This window comes from Streptopelia decaocto (assembly GCF_964273445.1).
Source record: "Streptopelia decaocto genome assembly, chromosome: 5".
NCBI classification, from domain to species: Eukaryota; Metazoa; Chordata; class Aves; order Columbiformes; family Columbidae; genus Streptopelia; species Streptopelia decaocto.
The window spans coordinates 33,882,120-33,904,829 of record NC_138659.1 but is presented as its reverse complement, the minus strand read 5'-3'; the positions used below and the strand labels follow the sequence as shown (position 1 = coordinate 33,904,829).

General features: G+C 45.2%; 1 protein-coding gene across 1 annotated transcript; it reads right to left on the bottom strand.

Moving 5' to 3' along the window:
* Positions 1–3,406: 3,406 nt before the first annotated feature.
* SUPV3L1 (Suv3 like RNA helicase) lies at positions 3,407–21,768 on the bottom strand (the record flags this gene model as incomplete). The annotated part of the gene is made up of 15 exons (XM_082052777.1): positions 3,407–4,208; positions 4,584–4,732; positions 6,263–6,439; positions 7,887–7,967; positions 8,328–8,547; positions 9,199–9,292; positions 9,680–9,860; positions 10,517–10,608; positions 11,714–11,791; positions 12,066–12,177; positions 13,604–13,772; positions 14,584–14,698; positions 16,235–16,342; positions 16,616–16,693; positions 21,525–21,768. 15 exons carry the CDS (start codon positions 21,766–21,768, stop codon positions 3,719–3,721), a joined length of 2,388 nt encoding a protein of 795 aa, XP_081908903.1. The 3' UTR covers positions 3,407–3,718.
* Between the last annotated feature and the right edge of the window lie 942 nt (positions 21,769–22,710).

Here is a 22,710-nt window from a genome sequence, read left to right as displayed (position 1 = left end):
GGAGAGAAAGGGAGAGAAAGGGAGAGAAAGGGAGAGAAAGGGAGAGAAAGGGAGAGAAAGGGAGAGAAAGGGAGAGAAAGGGAGAGAAAGGGAGAGAAAGGGAGAGAAAGGGAGAGAAAGGGAGAGAGAGAGCGAGAGAGAGAGAGAAAGAGCGAGAGAGAGAAAGAGCGAGAGAGAGAAAGAGCGAGCGAAAGAACGCAAGAGAGCAAGAGCGCAAGAGAGCAAGAGCGCAAGAGAGCAAGAGGGAAAAAAGCCGTGCTACCAGCCAGAAAGCACGGTTCACTTCTCCTGCATTCATCTTTTAATAACTGCTGGCTCGTTAAGTCAGACACTGACTCCAGAGGGACTGTCTTTCCTCATTGTTTACTCATGCCATCGAGTCACAACCCCTCTGGCCAGCAAACCTGAAAACGTCACCTTTCAAGCTCCATCCCACTTTGATCCAGAGCTCATTGTGTCTGTAATACACTAGATTTATTTTTCATTCTCTCTTTTCTTTCTTTCTCTAACAGATGCCACTGGAAAAGGGTCTCAAAGATCCAAACATTCCTAAGCTGGCAGCGGGCTCTGTTAAATACCCGACATGGCAGAACCCCTGTGTAACTTGTTTGCTCATCCCCGGTGCATCCCAGCGCCAGGTGAGCTGCTGTGCAAGACAAGACAAGACATTCGCTCATGTCCACTCAGACGGCAGCTCAGCGCACTGCAGGACCCAACGCCCAAATACGCTGCAGCCATTTTGTACATATTCTGACCAGTACAGGGGAAAGAATCCAGGACCAAATGAACAGATCAGCTCCAACTGCCTGCAGCAGTGTTGGTTTTTCTCCCTGTCAGAGCTGCACCCAAAAGAGTTAGTCCCAAACCCTCCCCTCCCCGTTCGCCAGGCAAACAAGACTTGGGTTACAACAGCCCTCTCTCCACCCTCTTCTCCCGCAGTTGTCCCTCCAGACCCCGTCTCGCGGCACGACGGGGCGTCCTGACGGGGCTGGTGCTCACGTGGCCCGTCCGCCTCCCGCAGCCTCGCAGCCAAAGGTCTGTGGAGAAAAGGAGCTCGCGGCTGCAATGGGGGAATCCAGATAAATGTCTACGAGTACATCGGCCAAACGTGCACCGGTTATCTCCAGAAAGTAATTAATGACCATTTTTTTGCTGGAGAAATGCCTCTGTCTTCCGTGAAGGAGACAGTGGACAAGGCTACAGGTGAGTCATCACAAAAAATCCTTCTTGGTCACAGCTTACGCTTCCAAACCCAACCCTGAGCGCGTGATTCCCTCCCACGAGCAGCAGCTTTGCTTCCCACTATAATCCCACAGGGTCATCAAAGCTCAGAGCAGACAGGGGTCCCGCGCTCGTCCCGCCTGTGCCTCCCCTGCGAGGTGATGCAGAACACCCCGGGGGTGACCCGAAACACATCCCAAGGACAGGCACCAGAACTGCCGAGGGGAGACGGAGACGGCACAGACAGGGAAGAGCACACTGGCTTCAGAAGGCTTTTACCAAGCCATGCTGTCATCCTCCATTGAAAGCACAATAAATATTTCAAAAGTAAATCACAAAATCCAAACTTGCAAACTTCCAAAAATCTGTAACTTGAATGGCTGACACTAATCTGGAAATCTGAACATTCGCAATAAGAGTTCTGCAAATGTGGCTCCCAGCTCAACTGAACAATGTTGTCGATGCAGCTCAGTAGGTTTTGGCACAGTCCCGTGAAGAAGAGCGAGAGGCCACCCGGTCCTCCCCGGGCTCGCTGGCACAGGGCACGTCAAACCCGAGCAGCCACCACAGCCGTGCACCACAGCCCCGGCCGCACCACGCGGCACCAGCCTGGCAGCCGTTGAACGGCAGTCGTGACAGCCGCACCATCAGCTCACAAGAGAAGAAAACTTCCATAAAGTCAGCCTGGAAATGCCTGAATAAACTTCAGAGCTCTTAAAACAGTTACTATGGAGTCACTATGGAAACAAGCAAGGAGTTAAACCAAGTGCTAATCCCAGCAAAATACGAAAAAGAATGCCTATGGTCATTTACCTTCCTTGCTGCGAAGCTGCTGCTCAAGCACAAGGCTGGCTTACGCCTCGCACTCCAGCCACTCTTTCCTTGCTCAAAAATACACACTAGTAAGCAGCTTAGTATACAATTAAAGGGGACATTTATCAAAACAGACCAGAAGCAAAATACAGTAGCAAGACGGGTCTCCTGCAACCCGGCCCCACATGCGGTGGACATCCCAGATGTTCCCATGGCCATTGCCACATATACATGTGATGCTTCTTGCGGGAGGAAAGATGAGGACCTGAGCACCTTCCCTGCCCACCAGTCTGACACTGACACCAGCAGATCATGTGCACTAGAAACACTGATGCACTGCTTGCTTTTTAGTAAATAACGGGGAAATACACTGGAAACAGCTGTTAAAAACTGTGGTCAAACTGCTGGGAACTTGTTTGTGAAGAGCAGCTTAGAGGATTGATAGTAGGAGGAAGCAAAGGGGATACACAGCAAACTTTCAACCTGCAGAGATACGTGGTCAATCGTTTTAGAAAGTCAGGTATTCGATACACTGAAATTCAACCTGTTTTTTTACAAGAATGCAGCATTAACACCAGCAGGACCAACACCACAAACACGAGCTGCTGCAGCACTTCTCTCCTCAGGCAGGCCCAGCAACAAAGGTCCTTTTCCTGACCACTTAATTCCAACAAATTAAACCTTCCTCCAGGTGGTAAGTACCTAATTCTTCCCGTTTATGCCAACCACAATAAGACAGGTATGTAGAAATGCTGCTGGCACAACTATCAACCTGCAAGCTGTTACTGAAACTGTAAGCTGTTAGGTGAGCTTAAGTAAAACATTTTGTGTGTCCTCTCAAATTCAGATACCACGAACAAACTGGCACGTCAAGCAAAAAGTGTTTAGGCAGTGCAACAAAACATAATAATTTATATAAAACTGAATGAGAAAAGCCAAGGAGAAACAGATATCTGAATTTTCCAAAAGCAAATAAATTAAACCTATGCCTCTAACTTCTCCTTCACCCCCAAAATCATAATCCTACTTTATTTTTTCCTCCTGCCCAAACTTTGCCTGAATCAGCGTGATGAGATCCTTTATAAGGAAGAACACAAGGAAAGAGCAAGGGCAGACTCCTTGTCTCAGTAATTACCCCTCAGACGACTGAACTGGAATTCTCTCAGAAACTCCCGTCGCCAGAATTCCATCATTCCCCAATGCATTAACACAAATGCTTTTCACCTCCTTCCACATTTCACAGCACACAAAGGTCAGAGGCACATGACTCCCATCATCATCCCGACCCAATTTCCTGCCAGGTTGTTCATTACTGGTTCATTATCTGGTAAACTCTGCCCTTTGGGAAGCGGTGGAATGAGTAGCTAATTCGTTACTAGTGATATATCTGACGTTTATTGACGATGTGAGCATATCTGGCAAGAAGACATCCAGTTCATATTTTCACATAGCAGGAGATCACACACGCTGAACACCAGGACTGAAAGTGCACAGCTGGCTGGTAAAAGCAAACCTACGGCCTCCCAGCTCGGAGGAGTCCAGTTCTCCCAGTGCTTCACGTAACTGGTCACAGGAGAAGGAAAAACATCAGGAGCTGCAGCAGCATAAACATGAAATGCCAAAGAAGTTATTAAAATAGGATTTTATTTTATGAATAAAAACTAAACAGAACTAGGACATGGTTCTACTTTTTCTTTTTCCGCGTTTCCTTTGAGCTATCATCTCTTTTTGAACCAAGGCCATATCTACCATTCCTGTGCTGATCCTGCCACTCACTCTCCAGCTGTCTCAGCATTTCTTGTGTTAGAAGTCCTTCCCGCAGCAATCTGTTGGCAAGAGACCCACGTCCATGGCTTTTCAGGTCGTCCTGCTTTGCAGCAGACCGATAGGCTCTCAAGCTCCTTCCTCTTCTTTCTGCCGGGCCCTCGACCGCCACAGAGAGCGCCCCCGCGGACCCTGCAGCGTGGTGGTCGGAAGCCGCCCTGCCATCCCTCCCGGGCCTCGAGAGAGGAAAGTCTTCTGACATAACCTCGGCTGTGCCAGCAGCAGCTCCAGTTTGGGAGGCTCGGATCAGCTTTGTGATGTTGGAGACGCCAACTTGTATGATGTCGTCTAGTTTTTTCTGGATATCCCTCACCTGGGCAGCGTCAGGGAACATATCCATGAAGCGGTAACTGGAGAGAAGCAAAACAACACACAATTAAACCTTTTCACTGAAGGACTGCTAACTGGGACAGAAATTGAATACCTACTATGTAAAGAACAAAACAATCACTCTGCGTTGTGTGGGACGGCCACTGTATTCCAGCGGCATTCCGGCTGCTCCGATCCAGGACCACTGTCTCTAGCCTTCTGCCAGTCACAAGCTGCTCACTGCAGACCTGGCTCCCACAACACATCTACGCCTGCATTCCTCAAGATCCCCTGACGTGCAGAAGGAGCCCGTGCCGCACCACACACACACGGGCTCGAAGGCGCTGCCCTTCTAGCGCAGCGACTCATAAATATTAGGAAGAAATAAAAATGATTTTCCAGCACAAAGAAAATACCTTAACCACAGATAGAGGTCAAAAACGTCATGAACAGCCTCGAGGTGCACGAGCTCTTTGATGTTCTTTGGAGCAGCCAATGGCCACTTGGTGTGCCGACAGAGCCAGGCGAACGTCAGAGGCTCGCTCCTGCTGAACTGCCTCGCAAACTGGAAAACAAACAGGTTCAGGGAAGCCGCAGTGAGTCAGGAGAGAAAGGACCCCAGGAGTCCAGCTCTCTGGAGTCTGTACACACAGAACACTCCAGAAATGTCTGCTTTGTCTTACACAGCCCAAATGCCACACATTCTTCTACTGAATTACCCAGCACAGGAGACACCTCTCCCTTCCTGGGCTTCATTAAGACAATTTGTCCATGGGCCATGCACAGAGTCATGCAACAAAAGTATGGAGCTATCCAGAAAACACAGAAGGAACACGATTTAATCCAGCTGAACAGATGGGCCACGTCTTTTTCAATCCTCCTGCTCCCGTTCTGTTCATTACCTTGTTTCAGAATCCCCAGGGTTGAGAAAATGCTAAAGTGTGTTCCCTGAGTTGGGAAACGCGCTGTTCACAGCCCAAACAGATCAATCTGCACTAGAAATCAGCCCCTCTGAAACCCAGACACCTCAGCTATGCTATGAACCCATAAACGAGCCAAATAAGACTGAAATCTAAAATCTTCAGGAGCACTGACGCCTTGGAACAACTGCTTCCTAACGGGCTGATACCAGAAGGCATCAGGGTTTAAACCCACACGTGCATTCAGCAGCGCCCGCTGCCCCAACACCGCGCTGCGCCCTCCGCGCCGTCGGCACCGGGCATTTGAACGCTCAGCATTTTCTTAATCGGGCACTTCTTTCCCCCGCCTCTCCAAATCAATCACTTGATTTTTAAAGAACATTGTTAGCCACTTTTGAAAAGCACAAGTCAGGTATCTGTGACGGGAGGGAGGGCACAACATCAGCTCCGTGTTTTACACTATTTAATTAACAATGTTGGCTGCAGTCTCTAAAAGGGGACAAAGGCAATACTGTCTGACGAAGTCACAGTCCCAAACACAATTATCAATCCTGAAAAACTGAAATCAGCTGACTACAAATTCCTCAAAGTAATCACTCCGGGAGCACAGCGGGAAACAGCTCATCCAGGCCTGAAAAGCGAAAGGATGCAGTTCTGAGAGCAATTACAGCACTGTATGTTGGGGGGTTTAACTCTGTGTAACTGTATTATAACATCAGCAACCACAATTAAACCCATGTTCATTTATTTTGTTGACAAGTGAACACCTCGATGCAGCAGCACCTTGGCTTTTACGGACTATGTCCCGACACCACGCAGCGCAAAGCCCAACGGCGGCTGCCCAGCACAGCCCTCTCTCCTGGCTCAGGGCAGGCAGCGGGGTTCTCAAACAGCAGAACAGATACCCTGATTTAATCTGCATCACAAATGAGAATCAGTTCTCAGAAGTTAAAAGCTGTGACCAATAAAAATGGTGGAGAATGCAATTTAAAAATATATATATCTATCTCTCTCTCCAGCTATTTCATACTACAACCTGTGAACACTTTCAGAATGCTCTCATGATGTAATGACAAAGCCCACAATAAATCCAGCAGCTAGAAACAGTCTCAATGCTGAAGAGCCGCTCGCTCCAATACAAATACCACACCTTTTTGTAGGAAAAAATAACTGACCTTCAGCAACGTGGTGCACACGAAAGGCTCTTTTCTGTTCAGGGGTGCAGTGCAGAAGACGTATCGTGACCGCAAGTTTAGTGGAATGTGCTGAATCATATCTGCTAGAAACTTAAAGTCATCAATATTGCAGACAAAGTAAAGCCCATCGACTTGCGAGAGACTCACAAAAATATCCTGTGGAAACATAACCAAAAGAAGAGGGTGTTATTACAAGAAAGGGTTGTTAAACCTTGCATTACCAAACCAAAACATGATTGAGTGTTTCAAAGGCTCATTATACTGAAAGAACAGTTTAAAATACCAGATTTGACCACAACAATAAAAAAGAGGACAGGGGAGTTCCCTCTGCTCTTTTAACTGGATTTTCTTTCAATTCTCTAACACAGGATCAGAGAAGACGTAACGCACTATGCTTTAATTAAGCATTTTTAATTAGTCTCCCAAGCAACTAATAAAGTGTTCTAGAAATGTGTATTTTAGTTACAAAGAACACCATCACACAAATCAGTTACTACTATATTCAGGACTTGTTCCACGTTTGTCACTAAACATGACCCAAAAAGCTAAGTTTAGAGCACAAAATCCAATAAGTGAGGTATTTTTAGCCCACTGTTAGGAACAGGTCTATTTTCGGAAGAAAGAAATCACAAGATAAATACAGTATTGCAATAGAGGAGTTCACAGAACACCTGACACGCATCCAAGGTTTGGTGAAGCGGGAGCTGCACATTGCAGGGGGAATTTGTATTGGCCCCCAAATTATTTCTCCAGCATAAACCTTTGAAAGGTTTTTTTAAAAAGATCTTTAAAGAAACACTGAGTTTCTTAACTAAATATGTGACTGAACACTTAGGAGATCTATAATGAAAGGTTTGGCTTGGCTTGTTTCTTTTTTATCTTAGTACTTGTATGCCAGCCCAGGAATCCTTGCCAGTGAGACTGTGTGATGTGCTGTGACCCCCAGCCCGTCTCCAGGAGGCCCCAAGGACAACCTGTCACCTCGAGGGCAGAAATCATAGACTTCGCTACATAACAGCACACCAGCAGAGAACAATAACATGAATTGAAATCCATTAGAGCGTCTAAGAATGTCTCAGTGTACTAAAACTCACTATATTTCACAGTAAATACAGCATTGGAAGCTTAATTTCTACTTTAAAAGGTTTAGGCACTTCCAAAAATTCTCCTGTCCATCTACCGCTGAGTGACCGTTTTACCATAGAGTCCACAGAACAAGAAACAACCAGGTGGTTCTCAGACGCGCAGAAATCTGACACGACCAGCCCAGTCTCCTGGCAATTTTCACATACATTTATCCAAATTCCAGTCTAATACTTTCAGCCTCAGACAGAAAAGTCTGCATTTATAATACAGGACAGATTCTTTAACACATGTAAACACATTTACACACTTCAACAGCTTTCAAGTTTATTATAACATAGAAAAGTTAAGCATTCTAAATGTACTTGCAGTCGCTGCTGTGGTAGACAGAATAATTCGACTGATAAAAGATACACTCAGGCTGTCTCTTGGATTCCCAAAATGCATGTTCATACAAGAGCAGTGACTACAAGCAATGCTTAACTTTAAAAGCAGAAGGTAGTATTTTGATTGTTCTTACAATGAGATTGGACAGAGTAGCATCGGGGAGATGATACGCAAACATTTCTATCTGCTCAGGAGTAGGATGGAGCCCAGCTGCCTGAGGGAAATAAAGAAAAATCCATTCATTCTCAATACTGTTCTTAAGTTAGTGCATCGGAAACAAACTCTAGAAAGACAAAATGGAAGAGATCAAACCACCCTACAGAGTCCAGCGTATTTAGCACGCTTACGTGGAACCTCAGAACATTGGTGGTTGAGCTTTTAATTCTTAAAAGACCATCTCCAACATAAATGAAATATTGCAAGCCTACACATGGGACATATATTCAAAGTCGCTCCAGTATGACCCAATACATTTTTATTACTAACTTGTAAACAGACACGAGGAAAAGTGATTTGGGATGAGAAGACAGTACCATGCCCAGAGCAGCTGGTCCAGGCTGGGCTGGGCGCTCACCTTCACAGGGGGCACAGGCTCCCGCAGGATCTCCTTCAGCCGCGCCAGGTCCTCACGGTGCATCGCAGTGACCTCCCCTTGCTGGAAGGACGAGCCGTAACGCCCCGCTCTGCCCGCGATCTGCAGAGCCTGAGACGTCGTGATGGAGTCAATTTCCTTTTCTCCCTTCTCATTGACAGTTGGCTTCACTATCGAGTTAAAAATTATCCTTTTTATACACCTGAAATATTTGAACAAAAACAAAGAGGAATCCTGTTTAACAAATTATTTCCAACGTTCAACCTACTGCAGAGGAATTAAAGCCTTGGGTTTTTTTGAGCTTTTTTCCACTCTGTAAATTAGGAGGGCACAGATACCACCTACGGACATACTCAGAGTGCAGTATAAGACTAGTGCTTAGTTGCAGGAGAATCGTCATCCCTACACACAACAACCATGTTCTAAGAGCGGCCCAATCCTTTCATTGTCAGCTGCCTCAATAGTTTACAGCAATGTGACTGCACCACCTTCAGCAGCAAAATAAAATATACCTGAAACAGGACTGAACGTGCTCTGCAGTTCAGAAATGCACCAACAGCCCCGCACATCCAACTCAACGAACCAGCAGGGTCCCAGTGGTGCCCCGCTATCACACATAATCAGGTCAAGAGAGCTATTTTGTTTCTAGAATCAGTTTTAAAATTAAAGCTTAGTTCTACGCAATCAAATTATCCCTACGTCAGAATTAAAATGTATGTATTGTTATCTAGACACAGCAGATATCTGGCCAGATTAGCCAAACTGGGGAGAAAAAAGTGCGGAAATTAATGTAGGTATCACACCTGCAAAAAAAACACAGAAATCATACCATAATCTGCTTTAAAGTACTTACAAATTGAGTCCCATTCCAATTGCATCTGTAGCAACTAAAATTTTGCACGGATCATTAGGATCATTGAATTTCTTTGCCTGTTCGAGTTTTGTTCCTGAAACAGAATGACAAAACCACTTCACATGGCAAGCTCTTTTTACAAAACAAAGCACTAATATCCATAATAGGCTAAAAAATAAAACCAGAAAAAGATGGTATTTGATTGGTATTTGGCTGCTGTTGGGAGAAGGGGGCAGAGGGATTTAAATCATTCCCAGAGCTGCGGATAGACCTCACTTAATTACATCTGTCTGGAGATCAATATTAAGTACATAATAAAGGTCTAATCCCAAGATTAAAACACCAGTCGGTGAAAGTTGATTACTTTCTCTAATTATATAGAACACAAAGCCAGGAAAACTTGTACTGCTTCATTTCAAAAGTTTTTCTCAGAACGCAGAAAGCAGCAGAACGTTCCCTTGAAAAGGAGAAGGAAGCTCACCTGGCGGCAGACTGCCGTATATGACGGCACATTCCAGTCCTCTGGCTTCAATCTGCCGGCTGACAGAATAAATGTCATTCTTACTGAAACAGACGACGCAGTCCCCCGGACGGAGGTTATCGAGCGATTCCAGGGCATAATCCAGCACACTGAGAGGTGTGAGTCTCTTGTAGTTCCGGACCTAGAATGAAAGGAATTATCATACAGGCTTTTCAAGAGACAGAAGAACTATACACTTTTACATACAAACTAGATTCAGGAAAAGAGGTGTGCAGGCTACGCAGCAATAGCGTTTCTATCAAGAAATCAGAGTCTGTTTTCACTTGGCCACCTGAATCCTGTCCCACCACACATGGATACATAAAGCTACAGCTAATTCACTGGGGAATCATGCAGGCTGGACTTTAGGACCAAATTTTAGGCTAAATAAAAATTATCCCAGTAAGGTCGGGTTATGGAGATCTTTCTTCTGCAGGTGTTGGCTCTTTTAACACCTTTCCCCATCATATGGAGAACAACTACCAACAGCTGCAGCAGCCTGAGCAAACTCGAGGGCACTGTGCCCTTCAGGCAGAACAGAACTGTGAAGAGAGCTCCTGAGCAACTGCACCATTCCCCAAGGGGAATCAGCAAAGCGACAGCACTGCTTAAACAAACAAAACAAACCACAAACTTTGCAACGTCTCCTTTGGTTGACATGAATTAAGAAACATTTCACCAGGAATTCCTCCCAGAATAACTTTAGTCAGTGATCCCCAAAAGACCCTGAACATTTCCCTGTTTCCACCAAGGAGAACCTGATCTTCTGTCCACAACTTTTGGAATCAAAAAGCTTACTTCAACTTCCTCCCCCGTAGTGTACATGAGCTCTGTCACCAAGTCAATCGCAGCAGGCTCTCCACAAACATGGATTTCTTCCGCACAGAGTCCTGAACAAGATGAAATGAAATAAAGTACAACAAGTTGCCTAATGAAAGACAATAGCAGCTTTGGCTGACATTCAGTGACCTAAAAAAAAATAATCTCATTTTGTTTGCTGAAGACACCAGCGAGGACTGTATCCCACCTCCTTCAACACCCCAGAGCAGCACCTAAAGCCTCTCCCACAACACAATGCTTCCTCAGCTGCTCTTCGTCTCGTATCAGCAAGTGATGTTTGGAAACCCAGGAGTACGACAACCAGAGCAGCCAGTACCTTGCTGTATCCTCTCAGCTGAAACAAGAGGTGTCCTCAACCACTGACCAAACGGAGCAAAGCTTTGGGTATGTATTCCTTACTACTTATGTCCTACCAGCTCTCAAACCACAGGACGGAGCAGCTTTGTTTCCTGCATGACCTTCTGAAGTTATTTAATACATCTCTAACACAACCGGAATAGGAAAAATGAAAAAAGCAAGAGGCAAGGGAAGCGTAACAAATCACCCTGTTAAATTTAGTCTCAAAAGCCGTGAAGGAAAGGGCGGGGGGAATCAGATTCCAAACTGCTGTTCAAAATCTGAGGAAAAATGAATTTGAAAAATTCCCCTTGAAAAATTCAAAAATTATCAAAAAAAGCATTCCTGTACTAACTTAACAGATCAATGTGGCTCTATAAATGAGCCATCTGAAATTAACACTACAACATATTCAATGTTCACCATGTTACCAAACACTGAACAGTACTTCTTCATAATGAACTCTCTGAAAAATTATGTTGTTTTAATTGAAAAAACAAAACACTTCTAGAAACCAGTAAATGTAAAAGGACAGTACGGTGTAATGCACAAAGACTGTACTATCTACAGGAGCAAAACTAAGAGAGGCATCTATATAACTTAGAGAATAAGTTTTTTAAAAAACATTAATGAAGTAAAACACGACAGGCAACTCGCTGCCATACAGACAGGTCCTCTGAGGCAGAGTATCTCTCTCCCTTGCTTGTATTTTGCATCACATCTTGTACCCACCTATGAATATGCTGACTGCTAACTTGAATTTAATGTGCCATTTACAGTGATATTAAACTAGGTCCTTGTCAGCACTAACGAGCTTACCTAGGAGGGCTCTTGTCCAAGCCCACCCTCTGGCAGGATCTCTGATCATCTGAATTTCATCAATCACAGCAACTTCATCTTAAAACAAAGAAGAAAAATGTGATGCACCACGTAAGAGCGTCTAGAACAGCAATACAACTCACAGGCTTTCCAGAAAAGGCTGTTCAAAGCAAATTAATTATCTACCACCAAAAAGCCATTCTGAGATGATCCAGATTTTATTAACTGCTCTACCATAGTTCAGAAATTTTTCATTTAAGACTGAAAAGGAATAGTTCAGCTACTTCAGAGTCTAAACAATAAAACATATAAAGATACTACAGATACGACGGAAACAATTACGTATACGTACAAGGCGTATTAGTGCTGCACATTTCAATGGTACAGGCGACATGGGGAGCAGGTCTGGCATCTTCATGGGCATACACACGCTCTTCTCCTGTCACCAGGTCACACGGCACATTCTAAAGGAATTCAGGAAATTTATGTTAAATTTCTTTAAAACAAAGAATCCACTTTCCAAGGGGGGAAAAAAAAGTTTCTTAAAGTAACTTCTAAGACAATATAATGGAAACTATCCAGAAAATAACAACTCAGCCTTTTGAGACTTGTGCCCTGTATTTAAGCCCTATTAGCCTGCAGGGTGTAACAAAGAGGTATCTGTAATGAGATGCCCTCCCCAGCTCCTGCAGGTGCTTACACCTTCCTCTGAGCAACAAAAGAACTGTCGGAAGAGCTGCAGCACAAGGAGCTCCTAAAACAAGCGAAGCAGCCTTGCAAGCTCCAACCTCCTAAAACAAGCGAAGCAGCCTTGCAAGCTCCAACCTCCTTCGGTTCACTTGGCGATTGCCCTGCTGGGTGTCTCCCCTGCTGCCTCGCACTCACAGCAAGCACTCAGGAGGACGAGCTGCGAGAGACAGCAGAGGCTCTGCACTCGTTGAATCGCAGGCAGGGTTGTCCTTCCACACCACAGCCACCTGGAGAGCCACGCATGGAGCATGTTGGCACCCGAGCGCTGGGTATGACCCCTGAGCTACACGTGGGAAAAACGTGCAGTAATTCTTCTAAATAAGAACATCACTACATGGTATCCACATTCACTGCACAGTAAAAACGTTACAGATATCTCCCAGGACAAGCCGATCTTTCTTATGTGTTGCTTTGATAAACCAATAATAGGAACTACAAACTCTAAATCATAGACTTATGAAACAAAGAGAAATCACAAGATCATTAGGCAAACACTACTGCACATACACACTATGCTGCATTCATATGTGATGTGTAATTGTAATGTGGTTCTACTTAATTGTGGTTCTCTGCAGCTGGAAACATGCTGGTGAGGAGCCTTCAAAAAGATGCCGGAAGCACTGAAAAAGGACCAATGAAAGCTTCCTACAGGGACCTGACCTCAGCACCGCTCTCCAACTCGACACACCTGAAGCTGCGGAACTCTTCAGTAGACAGGTGAGTGAAGTGTATTTAGACATTGAAGTAGAAGGTTGAGAGGAGTTAAGCAAGGGTAATTTCTTGCATACAAGCTAAAATAAAGGTCATGGGCAAAAGAAGCCACAATTTCAACACTCGTACAACCTGGCTAAACCCAGGGAGGGAAAATGACCACAGGAAAATCATGGCAGATCACAGGGATGACGGCACAGCATCTGCTTTGGGGAAAATGATGCCCCCTTTGGGGAAACGATGTTCCGTTGTGCACGCCTAAAGCAGGAACACACCACTGGTATGCACACGGGCGCACCCTAGTGGAAAGGCACCCACTGAAGCCCACGGCTTCAGGGACTACCTTAGGCTAGTACATTACTTTACAGACATGCATTCATGACACTGTTCCAGTACTAAGGATGCAGGTAAGTAAAACAACATACTGACAGCATCATTACTCTTTTGGAAGATCTCATGAGCCAGAAGTTTTAGTGGACCGCAGTATATTCCAGATTTTGCTGACAAAAATCTCTGAATAGCATGGTGAGTTTTTCCACTGTTTGTAGGACCAGCATGGAATATTATTTTTCTCTGAATAGCCCTGGCATCTGGATACCTAAAATACACAAAAAATAGATCTGTTGAACATTTATGTTGTGTTCTGGATACTGATTCAAGGGAAAGTACAAGTTATAGTAGACGTTTAGGTATTAATAGACCTTTTAATGTTTGTTGAAAACAGAGAGATTAAGTTCTTAAATAGAGACAGTATAAAGAAGTGAATATGTCTTACACATTCGCCTTGTAAATCATACAATGCTTGAAAAGATTTAGAGTGTTCAAAATAATTCTCATGTAGTCTCTCTCCTTTGGTATATTAACATTTTAATGTTCTGGCACGCTACCTCCCAAACAGATACAGCCAGAAGACAGCAGTACCAACTCAGAGACTTTCATAGAATCTTATTTTCCTTCTAATTGATTGCAATATATCTTATAACACAGAATCACAGAACGGTTTGGGTTGAAGGGCCCTCCCCAGCTCCCCCAGTGCCACCCCTGCCATGACAGGGACATCTTCACCAGCTCAGGGTGCTCAGAGCCCCGTCCAGCCTGGCCTGGGATGTCTCAGGGATGGTTCATCTACCGCCTCTCTGGGTACCTGCCCAGGCTCTCACCACCCGCAGGGGAAAAAACTTCTTCCTTATATCTAGCCTGAATCTAATCTCTTTTAATTTAAAACCATTAGCGCTTGTCCTATTGCTACAGGCCCTACTTAAAAGTCTGTCCTATTCCTGACACAAATTGTTGTAAAAACAGAAATGGAACTGAAAATACAGTGCAATTACACGTCATGACGCTTAAGTGCACAGACAATGAAATTCTGTGACACTCAGAAAACACTGCAACCACTCAAACATACTGACCAGTTGGGCGGCAATCTCAAATCACTGATCTTGCGCAGATCATCCATACAGTCCAGCATCGGAAAGATCTGCTTTGCATGCCTCAGGAAAAATGGAAAGAGGTCATCCACGTGGCCTAGAAGACAAACCCATTAAGTTTTAACCTTAAAAAGAAAAAAAAACCTACCTCCACCACACACCCGTGTAATTTTTCAGCTTCTTGCTCTCAATGAAGTTCAATAATGATCTCATTGGCAGAAAGGCAAACATGAGTACATGGACACATCGAGCAACGCGATGCAAATACAACAGCATGAAAAAAGATCTCATTTCAGTATATTCACTCTGGCTACCCTCCATGTCTAGAGAACTTCTCCATAAAACAAAAAGCTGGATAAGAAATAGCTTCTCTGTCCTGAGAAGATGTTAGCCTTTTCTTCCTAAATTCATGTGCTGGTTTGAAATAAAATATAAAACCTTCTAAAATGCTTTTATGAGTAAACAGGAAAAAAGAGAGCAGTCTGTAGCCTCCCTAAGCTACTAAGACTTGGGATACTGGTTCAAATTGTGACTCTCCAATCCCAGGGTGAGAAGGCAAGAGCAGACAAATCAGCTCAGAAGGGACGGCCAGGTTCACACTCGTGAACGCTTGCAGAACAGACAGGTGGCCTTAGAGGTCTCATTTCAGATCACACTCCAATTGTCCAACCTCACAGAATGTTAAAGAACTATGTGGATCTAGAAAACTGTTACTATCACACACATACAAAAATAAGAAAAAACCCAAACACACCAAACATGGTTTTTGTTTGTTTGTGGTTTTTTCTGTTGGTTTTTAATTGAGAATTAGTATTGGATGAATCAAATTATTGTGATGAATTTAAAGAACTTAAAACTGTGGTATTTTCAATTATCATCTTTGGACAAGCAAAACGCAACTACAAAACTTCAGAACTGCCACAACAAACAACCCTTTACACTCCCACGTATGTGAGTTTTAAGGCATATGTAAACGATGCTCATATATAAGTAAACAAGGAGTGGATGTGAGGAAATCATGCAGAAGATTTTATGCATAACTAATATAAAAAGACACTTCAAATTTCCTAAGACAGTAAACATTTAAAATCTACACATTTACATTTTATCGCAAAACTAATGGCCATTGTCACCTTTAAATTACCATCACTAAGAACACACATACTGTTCCAAGGCTCTGAAGCTCAGACTGTGGAGAACGCTGTTTCTGCTGTTACCAGTTGGCATCACCTCTTAGTTATTACAACACGCTCCCGTAGTGCCACGGGACAGAGGACAGTCACAGAGGACACAAACCACCCGCCAGCAGAAAGCTCTCAAAGTGCCCCCTAGTGACTGCTGAGTTTTTAAGAGGAATAAATGGAACACTCCTGTTTCCATTTCAGCAGTGAACAGATGCTATAAAGCAACAGGTTGCTTCTTGCTAAGACCTCCACCTCTTTTGTTTCCACTTCAGGAGATTCAAGGACAGACACTCCACAGGACGGGCACAAATGTTTCTGATGGGGAAGCAGTGATATTTAACCTCTTTTGCAACAGCACGGGGGTCCACAAGTACGTAGGCAAGCATACAGGTCAAAAAAACACAAGAAAAACAAGCACATTTTATTTTACAAGCACTCCAGATACTTGCCTGCACCACAGCATATATCATTGAGAATAATATGCAAATCAGCACTCACAGAACTGGATTCCATGATATACTTCCTAAAGCTTATAAACGCTTGGTGAAACAGGCGAGCTGGGAAGAAAGAAAAACAACAAAGTGAATGTGAGTGGGATCACAAAACCGTATTTGTAAACAGCCGACAGAACACAGAAGGAGTCCATTAAAAGCCTATACCTCAATATGAGCTATTACAAGCAAATATAAAGTTATCTGGACAGAGTGACAAAGACAACCTAAACAAGCGGTGCTGTGAGACCCACAAAAGATCAGATCTACCTAATACCACATACCACATCTGAATAAAAACAGATTTACCATTTAAAAAGTCTTACAACATACTCTTACCATCTAATCCATTTTCCGCTCCTAGTCTTTGGATTTCTTTTCTTTTGTAGAACTTATTTAAGTTTTTTAGAACTTCACCTGTAGAAAAAGAGAAACAGATTTTTTAGTTAGCTCAAAATTAAATCTCATTCTGCTGACCCAAAGATCACGACTTACAGTCTCCTGACTCTGGAGACAGGGAATCTTTGCCGTGCTGAACGACTCAAATGATTTCTCCCTAATTAAACATCATCAAGTCCGAGCCTAGTGCAGAAAAGGAGAGTCTGAAACTGCAGAGTAACCGCCAGGAAGGTGGGATCAGAATCTGAGACACGCTCGCCCTGGTACTTGACAGAGAAGCCTAAAGTTGGGAGCCTGCAGCCAGCGTCTTATGGAACAAACTAAGGCTTATGGGTGTTTCTCTTATGAGAAAGTTATTAATAAACCCTTTCCCTCCCCTAAAAGGCAGGGTCGGAGTTTCAACAAAATTGTATTTATTAATGTATACTCTGTATGCAGTTCATTGACTTTTAGTTAAAATCACAATGGCAAAATTGTGTTCTCTCTCCATCTCTAGTAGATCAGAAATTCAGAAAAATCTAGCAAATATCATGATCACCTATTCATAAACTTATGTTACTCTTAAAATTCAAGTCTACAAACCCGACATTATAAAATTCTAGGACAGATACACAACGCAGCACACCCCTGGTTCGCCAGCACAAGGCACTGACCACAAGACTTCCAAGCTCTGCTCTCTGCAACTAACTCCATAACTCCTTCAGGTCTGTTCCACGACATGGGAAGGTTCCCTTGAGATCAACCTTCAACTACTGAAAAAACGCCCCTTTCCAAAAAGCTCTAGAACAGAGCCAGCCTGCTTTGCCAAGCGAAGATCATCGCGCAGCTCGAACACAGCGAAGCTCAGCTGCAGGCAAACAGAAGCACAGAGCAGTGGCTCTATCCCACGCCCCATGCACGCTTACAGTGGGCTGTTAACAGATTAACTTAGAGTTTGACATTTCCCCAAAGGTAACTAAGCAAGATTGTCAGCAGGCTTACATTTACTACACAGGCGTTCATATTCTCATCAGAAAATGTTTAAGGGTCCAGAAATCAAAGACAGATTCGAAAACACTGCAGCAAAAGAAAACATGGGGCTAAATTATCTTCAGAGCTTCTGTAAGAAGTTGTAACAGTTGTAACATCATCAGCCTCGCAGCTGAATTCACAGCCTACTGGCCTTACTGCAAGATGAAAAGGTCAATGCCAGAACATTTGTCACTACGCAAGGCAACGTGACATTGGGACCATCGCAGCCGTCAACGTCCAAGGTCGCAATCCCAAGCACAAGCACTTAACAATAAGGTAAGTCAAGGCAAAACAAAGCTGGAATTGTGGTCCGACTAGACAGGCTCACATGAGCTCAATCTAACTGCACGTAGTACTATTTCTAGCAAGAGCCAGCAATCAGGGCACATAATCAGACCACCTGTGTCCTGCCTCTATCACTCCCCATTTTACCATTCATTCTGTTTTAATATTTCCTTCTCTTCACCATTTCCTCACCCTACAAGAGTATTTCAGCTCTTACACCTCAATTACTTTGACTTCTCCGAGGCATTTTAAGGTTCTGTGTAAAAAGACAGCCTGACTCTGTGGCTAAGTTCAGAAACCATGCAGTTAGCCTGCACGTATCCGATCCATTTAGACGTTTCAGCCCTGTTTGTAGGGGGACTTTTAATCCTGCCTCGTGTGAGATAACAACAGCCCACTTCAGAAAGCCCATATCTACCACGGGGGCAGCTGAACCGCTCCACTTTAAAATTCCTCCAGAACTATTAGACTTCTATTGTCTAGTTCAAATGACCTTGTGCATCTAATCCGCTTGCTCAGGCACCTCCTGCTTCTGACGCATTAATTGCTGACAATATCTCATCTTTCTGAGCTTACATTTCTCACAAGCAAGCACAGCCCCATGGTCTGACAACTGAAGCCACAGAACTGACATTCAATATGACAACTGAGCACTACGGCTACAAATCAAGAACCATAGCAAGGACCCCGTGAACACACATGGCACAAAGTGCTGATCTATACAGCAGAACATTGTTTACAGTTATTTAAAAATGGATAACGGATCGTCTCGATACCAGAAGCTCCACGCTCAAACCAAACCTAACTTGTGCTGCCCACTGACCTGGCAACAGGCTCAGTACAGAAGATTGCAAAGCCAGGTTTTATTCTGTCGCTCTGTACTGATAGCAAACCACGTGCATTTACAGCACCCCTATATTCTCTCACTGTTCCTTACACTCCTTTCTCTAGATGCTACATGCACGAGCAGACCCCTTGTTCCCTCTCACCCTCCTATCTATGTTTAACATCATCATTTCTTTTTTTCCCCTACAAAACTGCTCCTTCAATATTTCACTATTATCTGTTCATGTGTTACCTAGTCACTCAACAAATGGCTTGTTCGACGAGACAATCATACAAGGGGTTAGCAAACACCTACCCAGATTTAAACCTTTCCATCAGACAGCAATTTCTTGTTCTAATGTTTCCCATAACACTGCGCATTTGGGCCTTTCACAACGAAGACAACATCAGCACACAAATATATCAGAAACATTACTAATGCAAAAGCAACGAAAGGCTACAGAAAGACATAATCTTCATAAGACAAGCTCAAAAGCTCCTAACTGTAACCTACGTGATACAACAAAACTCAAAGCATACATCACCACTCACAATGATCCACTTCCCGTGACGTTACAGAAAACCAGTGCGGCCACCACTGAATTCCACTACGGGCCGTCAAGAGGCAGGTTTGATATCAACGTTTTGCAAACGTCAGCTTCTGAAAAGGCTTCGGTTAAACTGACAGTGTTTGACCAGCACGAAAACTGTGGTCACTGCCTCACCTCAGCAAGCAACGAGCCAAAAAGGCGTTTCACAGCAGAAGGGTACACACTGCAAGTAACAAGGTTTCTTCCCAAGCTGTAACCAGAAAGCCTATACATTTATCTTTATCCGCTTGAATCAATCGCATATTGACAGCAGAATGTGGCAAAGTATCTTCGTTCAACACACCAAAACACCAGATACATAATACTCTGCGTGGTCAGAATCTGAGAGGAAAAAGCAGAGGAAGACTATTTATTTAATAAAAAAGAATGGATGATATTTGCTAAGGAAAGTCTCGTTCGGTTTACTTTTTAAGATTACTGATGGGTTTCGAACTAGAGAATTACTGACAGCACCACAGGCCAACAAGCCAGACAAGCACCATGCGGGTCACCTGGCTGCTGTTCCTGGTGAGGCTCACATGAAAGAACCTCAGGCGGTTTGAAGTATTTAATTTTCACCTGTGGGGACATAAGTAATTGTAGCCAATCTGTTCTCAACGAGTTAGCAGAGACCAAAGACAATCTATACTTATTTTCCCCAGAGCATTCTAGTTATACCTCTGAAAAAATCCAACAGAACCACTTATCTAATACATGAGACAATAAGTAACATTCAATTAAGATGCCACCATTCATATTTATTCGCACCTGATGAATGCACTACTAACAGAAGCCAACACTCACAGACTAGTCTGAAACAACACAGATTCTGTCGCATTACAGCGGTTCAGGATTTTGGCTCCTAGCTAGGCTTTCAGCTGTGAGAGCCAGGTATTCTCTTCTCAAGGGCTCTGAACAAATTAACATCATTTTCCCATGCTTCCTATACCTGGAGTTAATACAAATAACATGCCATCAGAACACACAGCCTAAACACTTTGGGGTCACCAAACATCAAAAGGATCAATAACTGGTTTCTAGTATCTCCAGTCTTTAAGGACAGCGTGCTGGCACAGCTCGATAAAATAAGACCTTTCCTGAGCAGAAGACTGAATATGGATGAAGAATTAAGAGGATGGACGGTTTATAATTAAAGGGAACACTGAAAAAGCAGTTACAACTCCATGGTTGTTAAGAGACAATTACAGGTAAAGAGATCAAAAAACAGAAGTCTAGTGCATCTAAAAGTCAACAAAAGAATTTCTTCTGTTTCCACTTAGGTGTCAAAAATAATGCATCATGTAAAGTGACACAATATACACCTAGAAAATAGATAAAAGAGTAACATAAAACATTGAGAAAGATGTTATTTTACTTCAAGACTGAAGTAGAAGCTCCTGTTCCGCTTCGGACATACCCAGCGGCTCTCGGAACACCAAGGGCGCTGAAGCGGGTAGTTCTTGACGCAGCTTTCCCAGCTGATACACAGAAACCTACACTCAACATTGACTTGCTCACACTTTAAGATGTGCAAACCCAAGAATACACAAACAGACCTGCACTGTTCTAACTACAAGTTAAGCTTAAGCTTCTAACAGTGATGGCCAATAACTAGGAACACCGAACACTCTGCCTGGTTTTGATCCAGGCACATTCACGCACGGGCGATGCTCTTCTGTCCGTAACGCTAACACTGCGGAAAACCGTGACTCCTGAGCTCAGACACCGCCCTGGTTTCGGAATACCGCACCACTTCAGCTCGGCTGCGGGCCTTGCCCCGTCCCAGCGCCTCCATCCTGACGCGCCAGGATGGGCAGTGAGGAGCGAAGCCAACAGATTCCTGCTCCACGCGGGCCCGGCCGGCGCGGGTCGGTGGATCCCCCGCTGCGGTCGCGTCACCGCACGGGCAGCTCCCACCCGCCCGGCTTCGGGGCGGGAGCAGCCGCACCGCGCAGACGGGGCTCCGGGTGAGACCTAAGAGATAAAACCCCAGCCACAACCCGGCCGGAGCGGCGGCCCCGCGGGGAGGCTCGGGAGGGCCCAGCGGCCGCAGCGGCTCCCGGCCCTGGCGGCAGGAGGGCGGGCGAGGCCGCGCAGCCCCTTCCCGCCGCTGCCGCCTCCCGGCCGCCCGCACTCACCCTTGTCGAGGGGCCGCGTGAGCTCGGCGCCCACGTCCTCCTCGGCCGCATCGCCGACGGGCTTCAGCGGCACGGGCACGAAGAGCGAGGTGTCGGGGGCCCGGGAGCCGCCGTCCCCGCCGGCCGCGGAGGAGGCGGCGGCGGAGGCCGCGGGGCGCAGGCGGCCGGCGGCGGCCCCGCCGGGGCGGAGCGCGAGCCCGGCGCGCGCCGGGAGCCGCAGCAGCGGCCACGCGCACCGCCTCATGGGCAGCGAAGGGCAGCGGCGGCGGCGCGGGGCGCTCTCGTCATCGCGCGGCGACGGCCTGACGTCACAGGGGCGGTGTGCGCGACCGGAAGCGGCGCCATAGGGCGGCAGTGGCGTCAGCGGCCCCGCCCGGTGCGCCTGTTCAGGGACCCCGGGGCGGCGCCTCAGAGTCAAGCAGAGACGAGCCGGAGGAGAGTGAGAATACAGGTGTTTTAATAAGTCAAAGAGCAGCTCAGGATGGTTCCCGTTTATTACACATGGTTGCACAATCTGAGGCTGATTAAATACAATCACGTTTTCAAAGTCTCTCGGAATCATTTCCAGATTACAACATGCAAGCGACCATGAAAATATTTGGCTTTTTACTTTAAGTTTCTGAACAGGCACTTACATGAAGGCGTTAAATTTGCTCTCAGAGACATCCGCATTAAAAGTATCCTAGCGTTAAGTACACAGTCTGTGTCTGCTTTATCAAAGTGCCACAGTAACAAAACAGTTCTTACAGAAATGTAATTCCATTATTTACTTCCTCATAAAGTAAGGTCACGGATGACGCTTGCAGCGGCGCTGAGGAGTCTCGGTTCAAAGGCCAAGTGCCCTACACGCGCGGGGGCCCCGGGCCTGGCGCACGCAGTGTGGCTCCTGCAGGCTGCTGCTTCAGACGCCGAATGCGTGTGAGATGATGAACACAAACAACCTGCTCTGCCAGACAAGCTCCTCACGGCTTTAAGGCTGCCCGGCTTCAAAATCCCTTTCCAAAGACCACGAGGAGCTTGTTGCCCTCCTAGCAGGCCCAGAGGGACTAGGAGGAGGATGTCCATGGAGGACATTTGGCTCTCCCATCAGGACAGTGAGGAGACAGACTGTGAAGACAGTGGAAGCGTGAAGCCAAGAGGAACCATGTAGCTTCATGTATTTGCAAAATAATCAATGTTACCAGCA